The 12,200-nt window shown below is 41.7% G+C and overlaps 1 protein-coding gene across 1 annotated transcript in view; it reads right to left on the bottom strand.

The window, feature by feature from the left end:
- Positions 1-1,562: 1,562 nt before the first annotated feature.
- The window catches only part of adss1 (adenylosuccinate synthase 1), a 37,138-nt gene continuing 26,500 nt past the window's right edge, over positions 1,563-12,200 (bottom strand). The window contains exons 11-13 of the mRNA XM_078406474.1: positions 11,081-11,178; positions 4,466-4,615; positions 1,563-2,687 (exon numbers count right to left, since the gene is read on the bottom strand). Of these exons, the coding sequence (XP_078262600.1) occupies positions 2,635-2,687; positions 4,466-4,615; positions 11,081-11,178 (301 nt within the window). The 3' untranslated portion in view covers positions 1,563-2,634. The remainder of the gene's footprint in view (positions 2,688-4,465; positions 4,616-11,080; positions 11,179-12,200) is intronic.

The following is a 12,200-nucleotide window of genomic DNA, read 5'->3' on the forward strand; positions in this document are numbered from 1 at the left end:
CAGTTCTTTGTTTCTACAACAGAGAATTTATTCAAAGTAGGCATATTTTGAGAAAGTACCTTGAGAAAGTTCCTTGTTTGCATGAGACCTGATAGTACCAATCTTTGTAGGGTTTAGAATCAACATTAAATTCTCTCATTGTTTCCTTTGGTTGTATACTGTAGCACCACCTCCTTTTGGAGCTCTGAACTGCCGGTGAGGCAGGAAATAACCATGGATATAATTGGAACATTTAGGACTATGTTTAGGTCTCTCAATTCAGACACAGATCCAGATGTTTATGACAACGGATTTTCAAAGTACGCTGGACTGGATATGGCTTTATCATCTTAATAAACTAACTAACTCGATTGAAGCCACTACTTTATGTGTGGTTTGAGGTTGTATTATATATTGTATGTAATGCAAATGGGTCTGATATATGTTTGAATATAAATTAGATGTACTCCCTAACCTTTCTCAAATCTTGTGACAGGATCTTCCATGTCCGAATAAGGGGGATTTTGGCTCAGTTTTATATTTCATCTAAACAATGGTATCGCCTTGAAATTGGCCCTTCATAATTATACTGCAGAAGTGTCAGCACTGATCTCAAAGACTGATCCACACAACTTGGAAATATCTGAGAGCATCCATCCATCCATCCCTCCATCCATCTTTGCATCTCTGCATCCACCCATCCATCTATCTATGGGTGGGGGGAAGGGGAACAGTGGGGGGCAGGAGAGAGTGGGGGTGGGGAGCCTGGGGATGGGGGCGAGTGGGGTTGAGGGGGGAATAGGGGTAGGGAGGGGGGAATGGGGTGGAGGCAGGGCTGGCAGAGTGGGGGCAGGGGAGGGGCAAGTGGGGGTGGGGTAGGGGGGATGGAGTGGGACAGTGAGGGGAGGAGGGGGGATATGGGGGAGGGAGCAGGGGAGGGGCAAGTGGGGGTGAGGTAGAGGGGGATGGAGTGGGTCAGTTGGGGGAGGGGGGGTAGGGGGGATGGAGTGGATTAGTGGAGGGGGGATAAGGGGGATTGAGTGGGGGGGGGGGATTGAGGGTGCTACACCAATACAGGAGAGGCTTTGGGTCCACGGCTCACTCAGTCACACCCTCTCCCCTTCCCTTTTCCCCCTCTACGTGGAATGGACCCAACGGGTCCACTTGGTCTAGTTACCACTGAAACTACCAGATGGGTCTAAAAATATACTATGGTTGTTTTCATTTGGAGGAGATAAAAAATCATACCATGTGACTTGTATTCAAAGCTTGCAGATAGACACAAAATGCTGGAGTAACTCAGTGGGACAAGCAGCATCTCTGGAGAGAAGGAATGGGTGATGTTTTGGGTCAAGACCCTTCTTCAGTTGTTCCTTCAGTTCCTTCAATACATGTATTCAAAGCTGGATGGCTCTGTTTGGTATAACATGCAGGTTTAAAATGATTAAATCCTGAAGGTTTGAAATAATTATCAGGTATATTAATTATTCAGCAAACCAATGTAATAATATTTTTAAATGAACAATTACAAGGACAAGATGTGTTCATTAACAACTGATTGTTTAATAAACAAAACAGTGCAGATTATGCAAGAAGAATTGAAGAATTAAATTGTGAAGTCAGTCCTTACAGTAATTTACAACTATCAAGTGTGACACCAAAAAGAATCCCAAAAGATGTATATGGGGAACCTGATACCTATCGATGGAAGACAGAATATGATTCATCATTCAACATTAACCCTGATGTAAGTTAGAACTAACAGACGAGTGAAACTTGATTCATTTGAGTGGTTACATAATCTCAAGTCATGCATTACTTATGTTATTTAATATATCTTACAGGGCACTTGGAAATAGGAGCACCATTTCTGATTTTCAAAAAGATCACCAGCTCGAAGGTATTTTGGTAAAGACAAATATCAAATAAGGTGTTTGTCTAGTTTGTGTTTAATAAATAAATCAACTTCAGTCTATAGACTGCAATTTTTCAGCAAATATTTTACATTTTGAATTGAATATTGTTCACCTATTGCCAAGTAATTTTGAAGGTATCATTAAATATATTTAAACATTTCTTTCATTATGGTATACTTAAAAAAAACCATTCTATTGGCATATTTTTTAAAAACTAAGAAGCTGTGGTGTAGAATTTGTCACGCGAGTGAGCCGACTGATTTTCTGTACAAATCATTGCAAACAACACAACACTGCAAATCATGCATTTTTATACCATGTTAGTTCATTAAATTAAAATGTAGATGCAAATGTATGATTTAATTAGAAACTATTAAAGGCATATATTATGGAGTGGTTTTAATGATATTACTCCAGGTGTAATTGATCATGAGTATTACATGTCTTTCATTCAACATTTAAAGGAAATTGCAATCGGGTTTGATGCCATACTTTGTTTCAATATGAACATGAACAGTAAGAAAGGTATTTCAAGTATCTCTTCCTTCAGTTAAAAATACATTACTGTTTATATACACAACTGATTTTGTGAAATAATTATACTTTACACTATATCGGGAACAGTTCAACTATAAAACAATCAGTTTTGAATTGAGATAGGAAAGCAGTCTCAAATAAAATATACCCTTAAAGAAAATGGTTGTTTGTTCAAATTATCCAGTCTTGTCCTGTTATTTTCTTAGAAAAGTTTGATCATAAACTCCCTTGATTTTCCAACTCCAATCCATTTAACTGAAAGAAAGTAGAGAAATTTCATTTGGAATATAATAAAATGGGGGGATTGAACCTTGCCTATTAATTAAAAGACTTGTCTTATAATTAAAGACATTTTGGTAAATATTTATAATGATACAGTGAAATCAGATATTCTAGAATCGTAGAATAATTAATGGCATAGGTCTTTGATTCTTTACGACTGTTCTGGCTCCTTACTGTCAGACCCATTCTTTCATTCTTTCCCATTGCCTATTATCGTCATAGTGTCATAGAGTCATAGAGTGATACAGCATTGAAACAGGCCCTTCGGCCCAACGCCCACACCGGCCAACATGTTCGTGCTACACTAGTCCCACTTATCACTATTATCTGCTGTCCCCCTTAAGCCACTTTCCTATCCATGCTGTTAATGGTTCCTGGGAGTGTTGCACTTTTATTCATTGCCTTCTCGAAAATCAACATCTACTGCAAAAGGAAATCAAACACAGCCTGCCTTTCTGGCACCTCCTCCTTCTTATCGATTTTTGCCTTATCTTTTATCTCCACTATTGCCTTTCTGTTGGAATTCTGGAAGCATTGTCCTCCTCCATGAAGATGAAACATATTCTCATTTAGCTTTCCAGCTGCTCCTCTGCCTAAATGCATAGTTCATCTAGTTTATTCCTAGTGTTTCCTATCCCCTCCTCGTGCCACCCACTTCTAAGTCTCATTTTCTTTTCATTCCCTCTTTTGTCTATCCTTTTTTGATTTTCATTTCTAGTCGCAGTTTACGACATTAAGCCTGGCTCTCACTTGGATTTTCTCAATTGACAATTGTCATACATTTCCTTTTATTGAGCTGTATCTCGATCTCTAAAATTCTTTCTCACCTTATCTAATTTAGCAGTTAAGAAGTTCATCATTAAGATCATCTTCTCTATCTTCTTTGTCAATCAGGTAGCTCTATCTTTGGTTCCATCATCTCCATTCCCCAGTTTGTGGGAACACAAGGCCTTTACCTAAAACATTTGTTCTTTAAAGGTCACCCTTTATTCCACTACTGGGAAACACTACTGTCTAGCTTTCACCATGAACTTCCAGTCATTACAATGGTCATGATGCAGTGGGCAGATTTTCCCCAATGTGGATTGGATTCTGGACTTTGTTTTGTTCAAAATGTTTCAGTGGTTTATTGTATTTCCTGGAACTATGGTAACATACGTCTCCAAAGACGTACAGGTATGTAGGTTAATTGGCTGGGTAAATGTAAAAAAAAAAATTGTCCCTAGTGGGTGTAGGATAGTGTTAATGTACGGGGATCGCTGGGCGGCACGGACTTGGAGGGCCGAAAAGGCCTGTTTCCGGCTGTATATGATATGATATATATATGATATAAGACGTACACTGTTTATGGACAATAGTACTGGTAGTTTAAAGGTGTCAGATCCATTTAATACATGTGCAGGACACAATCTTGTTTGTAAGGAACATTTTATTTAATAAAAAGAAAAATAGAACGGCACAATGGCGCAGCGGTAGAGTTGCTGCTTTACAATGGGCCTGTTTCAGTGTTCTAACTCCATCTCTAAAATTCTTTCTCACCTTATCTAATTTAGCAGTTAAGTTCCACTTTAGATTGCTACTTGTCTTTCCCATTATTAAAGAATCCTTATGTTTCTTTCATCATTTCTCCCATTAATACCTGCCCCTCCTCGTCCCTGGAACCAGATCCACCATCCACTCTATCATTAAACGTGAAGATGCCATTTAATTGCTATGCAATGTTAGTAGCAGTGCTTTTTCAGAACACTCACTTGGGACTGCCACGCGGTTTTCAATGAATCTGATGTAGTTTTGAGCCTTTGGAGGAAGATCGTCCCATGTTCGTGCAGCGGTGATGCTGCTCTTCCAGCCCGGAAGTGTTTCATATTCAACCTCCACCTGATTCAGAATCTCCTGGTTTGCTGAAAGAATAGATACATCACGAGTAAAGAAGAATAACACTCTAATATATTATTCTTTCAATGGTTCTTTATTGTCATGTATGCGCAGCACAATGAAATTCTTTTGCACAACTACAAATGCACTGTTGCCACACTTTTGGCACCATTTAAAAAAAAGGGAAAAAAACAGACCAAAGTCCAAAGTCCAGTCAACGTGTTGGAAGTCTTGTAGCGCCCCCGATCCAAGTAAGATCTCAGAGCATAAAGTAGAAAAACCTAAATGTTTTTCCAAGAAGTTCATTGCCTACTATTCCCATTAATTGTGTAACATGGCAGTGTCATTGTATGTAGTCCATCTCTGAAATTCATTCTTCTGTTTCCATTGGATGTTGGATTTTGGAGAGAGCACATTTAGTGCAATAACATCTTGGCAAATGACTCGAACAGAAACTGTACAGTCTGAAACTTGACAGAAGTAAACAGGTGCAATTACAGGGGTAACCTTGGATGACAAAAAGTCCAAGATAGCAACTAATAATGTGTAAGAGAGAACTGCAGATGCTGGTTTAAACCGAAGATAGACACTCTCGAGAGAAGGAATGGGTGACTTTTCGGGTCGAGACTTATAATGTTCACTTTTAAAAGGTGATTTATACGCACACTTTTCATTCTACCTTCTTAGACAGTGATCCCCAAAGAATTAGCAGTTATGCTGAGGGCAGAGCAGTGGCGCAGCTAGTAGAGAGCTGCTTCACAGCGCCAGAGACCCGGATTTGATCCTGACCCTGGGTGCTGCCTATGTGGAGTTTGCACATCCTCCCTGGGACCACATGGATTTCCTCCGGGTGCTCCGGTTTTCTCCCACATCACAATAACATGCAGGTCTGTAGGTTAATTGGCTTCTGTACATGTATCCCTGTTCATTCAAATTGTCATACAGGAGGCTGCAGAGTGGTGGACTCAGCCCGGTCTATCATATGCACAAACCTCCCCTCCACCGAAAGCATCTACCCAAGGTGCTGCCTCAAAACAGTGGCAACTATCAAAGATCCCCACCACCTGGGCCATGCCCTTTTCTCAATGCTATCATCGGAAAGCACATAGACAGAGAAGCCCGAGGTCCCACATCACCAGGTTCAGGAACAGCTATTTTCATACAACTATCAGGTTTTTGAACCATCCTGCACAACCTCAATTTTACATTGATAATGGAAAACTATAGACCTCTTGCACTATCATGGATTTGTTTTTTAATGTATTGTCTTTTTTTTAAAAACTGTCTTACAGAATGTGTAAATTTCTGCAGTCTATGTGCCTGTGATGATGCTGCAAGCAAGATTTTCATCATACCCGTACCTCTCCTTACGTGCATATGACAATAAACTGGACTTGGAGGCCAAGTTATTGGGTATTTTTAAAGAGGAGATTATTAGGTTCTTCATTAGTAAGGGTGTTAAAGGGTACGGGGAGAAGGCAGGAGAATGGGGTTGAGAGGGAAAGATAGATCAGCCATGATGGAATGGCGGAGCACACTCAATGAGCAGAATGGCCTATTTTACTCCTGTGTCTAACGTTGACTTGAAATGAAGATGATTAAAATGGGCAAGTGAAGAAAGAGAAGCTGAATCTGAAGAATGGCAACAAGGGAACCATTACCAGCAGCTGCTGTTCAACAAAAATGGGGAGCAGTCAATATTATCTGAAATTACTGGTCCAGAGGTTATGTAAAGGTGATCGTTGAGAGCTGGTTCTATTTGTCACTCTCCTGTTGGAATAGAGACAGAGTGGGAATGAGAAACAAGATGCTTAAGGTCAGACTTGTCGATTGAATACTGGTCTTCAATAAGAAAACATTTCCCACCTGGTCTCTAAAATGCAGAAGAAAAAGCAGTGTGAGCACTGAAAATAGTGTATTAAAACAGTAGAAGAAAAAACAGATTCTCCTTTTGATAAAAAAGACAATGTGCTGGAGTAACTAAGTGGGTCAGGCGGTACCTCTGGAGAATATGGATAAGCGACGTCTCTCGGAGAGGTGACCCTTCTTCAGACTCTATGCTCTCCTGACACGCAGCCTGACCCGCTGACTTATTCTAGCACTTAGCGTCCTTTTGTGTAAACGAGCAACTGTAGTTCCTTCTTTCTACTTTCTCATTTTGATAACATCTTTCATAGATTCTGAGTATTCCAAAGTGCTCCACAACAAATGCAGCAGTTTTAAAGTGTGGTCGCAACCGATAACTTGTGTGTTAAACCTTTGCTCATATTGACACTCTCTGAACAGCTGCAGCACAGCAGGACAGCTGCAGTTCATTCACGGAAAGTGCTGGAGATGGCCATGGGCAACCACAAGATCGTGGCTTAGAAGAGTGCAGCCGCAGACTGCGGGGTTGTGGCAGAAGCCAGCCCGGCCCAGCTGTCCTCCTCACACCAACATGGGCACGAGCTGGTCAGCTGGTGGGGAGCAGGTGTGCTGTCGGCCTGAGAGGGAACAGCATGCACCTCCAATGGTGCCATCGCCTCTCACTTGGGATTATGTCTCAGCACTCCGGCAACACTGAATCTGGCACGCTATCCATGCTTTTATTCATATTTAGCCCAGAGCTGGAGGTAACCAGAGCCTCAAACACAGCTGTCTGAACATCTATCAAACCTGTCGGAGTCAACACCGCAGGCTCTATAACGGATGGCCATTCTAACGCTGTGCATGTAAGCAACCATATGCTTCACCTCTGATTCAACTGATTCGATTAATCGTGAAATGGCTTCTCACAATTTGAAAATAAACTCCTTCACAGTAGGTAACAATGTTCTCAGATTACCAAGCAGGCATTGAACAAGTGGTGCTGTGTAGCCATCAGTCTTTTTCAAACTGGGCTTGGAAAACCTTTGTCTGCAGTCTTTGCTGCTTGACTAAAACATGTTTTTTTTTGTGTGATAGTTTGTTAGCATATCTGCGAGAGATGGTGTGGCTTTGACGTTGGCCTGTTTGGTGAGGGGAATGTTTAATCTGTGGTTGCATTTCCTGTTGTGGCTGACGAGGCCTATCCTTGACAGGCAGACCCTCTCACAGATGAACGTCTCTAAACATTATTCTTGCGATAAGCTACAGCCATTATTAACATACACCAGTGTCATAGAATCATACAGTATGGAAACAGGCCCTTAGACCCAACTTACCCCCGAGGACAAACATGTCCCATTTTCACTATTCCCACCTGCCTGCATTTGGCCCATTGCCCTCTCAACTTATCCTCTCCGTGTACCTGTCCAAATGTCACTTAGATAGACACAAAAAGCTGGAGTAACTCAGAGGGTCAGGCAGCATTTCTGGAGAAAAATAGGTGACGTTTTGGGTTGAGACCCTTCTTCAGACCCTGACTCTCAGTCGGAAGAAGGGTCTTGACCCGAAATGTCACCTATTCCTTGTCTCCAGAAATGCTGTCTGACCCGCTGACTTACTCCAGCTTTTTGTATCCATCTTTGGTTTAAACCAGCATCTGCAGTTCCTTCCTACAACCCAATGTCACTTAAACGCTGTGATAGTACCTGCCTCAACTACTTCCTCTGCAGCTCGTTGAATATACCCACCACCCTCTGTGTAACATAATTTACCCCCTCACCTTAAACCTATGTCCTCTTGTTCCTGATTCCCCTATTCTGGAGAGCATAGGTCTGTGTATTTACCCTATCGATTCCTCTCAAGGTCTTGTACACCTCTACAAGATTACCCCTAATCCTCCTGAACTCCAAGGAAATAAAAGTCCTAGTCTGCTCAACCTCTCCTATAGCTCAGGCCCTCTGGTCCTGGCAACATCCTCGTAAATCTTCTCTGCACCCTTTCCAGCTTGACAACCTCCGAAAACATGGTGACCAAAACTGAACACAATACTCTAAATGTGGTCTCACCAACATCTTTTACAACTGTGACATGACCTCCTAACTTCTAAACTCAATTCTCTGACCGGTGAAGACCAATGTGCTGAAAACCTTCTTGACCACCCTAATGTCACTTTCAAGGAACTATCTACCTGCATACTGTAGATCTCTCTGGTCTACAACACTCCCCATAGCCTTGCCATTCACTGTTTAGGTCCTGCCCTTGTTGAACTACCCAAAATGCAACAACTCATACTTCTCTGTATTACATTCATCAACCATTTCTCAGCCCACCTGATCAAGATCTTGCTGCAATTTTTGACAACCATTTTCACTATCACCCACTTCAATAACATCTGCGGATGTGCTAATCATGCCTTCTCGTCCAAATTATTGATGCAGATGACATGCAGCAAGGGGTCAAACCAGATCAGAAGAGCAACTTTCCACCATCATCTTCTGCTTCCATGTTGCCAACTTTCTATCTAATCAGCTATCTCTCCTTGGATCCCTGGTGAATCTCCCAATGCAGACCCAAGGAATTCAAAGCTGATGCTTGAAAGATTAACACCGAGTGGCAGTGAAGAGTTATTGAGTGAATTATCAACGTGCTGGGTCCTCCACTTCTTACTGGGTCCAGAAAAATAAAGAGTAACCGGGCCAGTCAGCAGGGCAGCTGGAAACATGTAAATGACACCTCACACCAGCAGCAAGTATACTACAGAGAGTGCGAGGATACAGGTCATTGAGAAGAGGAATAACTAGCATACTTCTGGGCAGGTTTCTGCATCGATCAACACCTTGAGCAACAAGGAAAATAGTTGAATGTAGAAACTGCAGATGCTGGTTTATAAAAAATGACAAAGTGCTGGTATAACCTAGCAGGTCAGGCAGCATCTCTGGAGAATTTGGATAGGCGATGTTTCGGGTCGAGTCCCTTCAGACATTGCACATGGGGATGGGGAAGAAAGCTGTATATGAGGTGGGCAGGTCAAAGCATGGCAGGTGATAGATGGAGGTGGTCTGAAGGGTCTTCACCCAAAACATCACCCATTCCTTCTATCCAGAAATGCTGCCAGTCCCGCTGAGTTACTCCAGCATTTAGTCTATCTTAGGTGATCGATGAATACAGACAAGGGTTTTTTGACAGTTAGGTGGTTGGAATAGAGGTGAAAAAGCAGAAGTAGAAACAAGTGGAAACCCATCACTTTATCTTTTATGAAAAGACGTGAGACAAAAAGATTGATGAGTTGCAAATTATGAAGCTAGAGGAAGAAATGTAGGCAAAAGGTGAGAATTAGGTGCAAGTCCAGATTGCTCCAGATTCCAGCATCTGCAGTCATTCTAACATCTAGAATTTAGACTTGTATTTTCTTTTTTTTTTTGTCTCAAGCATAGATAAAATGCTCTTCTTTAAAAAGGTGACAGTATACCTACATTCACACCCTCCGTAGATGAACTGGCAATAACTAGCATGGATAATGCCAAATTCATTGATTATATCCACCGGTAATATGAACCCAAAAATGGTCTTAACTCTGAGATAACATAGAGGGTACTGAAGATGCCGTATCCACTTTAAGCAGGTTTGCTGGACAAAACAAACCCCTTTCATGAGATGTTACAGAAACAGAGATACTATGATGAAATACACTACTAAATAATTTAAGCAACTGTTGCTACGCACGTAATTAAAATAATGTGTGCATATTTGATAGGTCTTGATAGAAAACAAGCATATGTTCTGAATAGAACAGTTTCTGAGATTTATATTTTGATAACCATTATTGCTTTGAAGGCAATTCGTTATTGTGAAAATGCTTGATCTCAGCAATTCCACATCAAGAGGCTATGGATATTTTAAGCTATGCATATTTTCTTAGTGAAAATGCATTTTTTTGCTGCTTTGAAGGTTTAACGGTTCTTTTATTGTCACATGTACCAATGTACAGTGATATACATTTTTTGCATATGGATCAGTGAGATTTTTGCCATACTTAAAAACTTTTTCTAATCTTTTACCACGACGGAGATGCGATTTTTTCCCGTACCGATTCTCCGTCTGCACTACGGCCTAACATCGAGGAGTTGCCGGCCTTTGCCGACTTTTGAGAGCTCCACCTACGGGAGCCTGGGACTAACATCGTGGAGCCCGTGATCGACCTCGGAGCCCAACCATGGGTGGTTGCGGAATTAACATCACGGAGCTCGCGGTCTCTGGTCAGAGACCGACTTCAGGAACTCCAAGCCGCAGGAGTTTCGACTGCCCGACCGAGGGAGAATAAAGAGGAAGAGGATTGGACTTTTTTGCCTTCCATCACAGTGAGGAATCCTCTGTGATGGATGTTTATGTTAACTTTTATGTAGTTGTGTGTCGTTGTTTTTTTTTGTATGGCTTTATGGTAATTCGCATATCACTGTACTTTAATTGGTACATGTGACAATAAAAGACCTTTGAAACCTTTGAAGTACCCCATGCATGGAAACAGCCCACTGAGTATGCAATAGTTGCCAGATTTTGGTGCCATTACGCCATTTTAGGAACACTGGGCTGGAGAATGACTGAAGGTTATTAATCATTAACCCAAAACATTTGCTTTCATACAGTACCTGGAAAATACGGAATTCTCTTTCCATTCAGTTTGTATGCTAAACCGATTTTAATCTCATCAAAGGTCTCCAGAATATCCAGCTTCATTAGTGCCAAGCTATGGATTTAGAAATGATGTCATTACAATTTGAACTTCTCATTCAATTTTATTAGTGTATACAATCCCACAACCTCTAGGCCTACGCGATCTCCTAGTTGCCAAACACTTTAACCCCCCCCCCCATTCCTGTGATGACCTTTCTGTCCTGGCCCTCTTCTACTGTCAGAGTGAGGCCCAACGCAAATTGGAGGAACAGCATGCTTGGCAGCTTACAACCCAGCAGTATGAATATTGATTTCTCTAACTTCAAGTAACCCTTGCTTTCCCTCTCTCTCCGTCCCTCCCCCACCCTAGTTCTCCGACTAGTTTCATTATCCTCCTGATTAATTTTACTGATTGTATGCCTCATTGTCTCCTGCCCCACAGTTAACAATGAACTATTCTACATTTCCTTCATTGTCTGCTTTGATTTGTTGTTTTCACACCTAACCCGTCCATATTTTCAGTTTCCCTCCCTCCTGACTCTCAGTCTGAAGGGTCTTGGCCCAAAACATCACCCATTCCCTCTCTCCAGAGATGGTGCCTCTCCCACTGTTACTCCAGCATTGTGTTTATCTCTGATCTTTAATATCATTGAATCACTGTGTCTTGGTTTGTCACAAAGGTTCTTTAAAATTTATATATATATATCTTTTTAAATTGTATGAGCCACTTTTGAACACTTTTGTTGTAACTTTAGAATTCCAGTCACACATTTGGAGAAATAGTTTCACATAAAGGGCAGCACATTGGCGCAGCTGATGGAGCTGCTGCCGCACAGCGCCCAAGAACTGGGTTTGATCCTGACTACAGGCGCTGTCGATGTGTTGGGTTTGTACGTTTTCCTTGTGACTGCGTGGGTTTCTTCCGGGTGCCCCGGTTTCCTCCCACATTCCGGAATTGTGCGGGTTTGTAGGTTAATTGGCCTCTGTAAATTATCCCTAGCGTGTAGGGAGTGGATGCAAAAGTGAGATAACATAGAAATACTGAACGGGTGATCGTTGGTTGGTGTGGACTCGGTGGGCTGTCGGGCGTGTTCC

The sequence above is a fragment of the Rhinoraja longicauda genome, chromosome 10 (assembly GCF_053455715.1).
Source record: "Rhinoraja longicauda isolate Sanriku21f chromosome 10, sRhiLon1.1, whole genome shotgun sequence".
Lineage (NCBI taxonomy): Eukaryota > Metazoa > Chordata > Chondrichthyes > Rajiformes > Arhynchobatidae > Rhinoraja > Rhinoraja longicauda.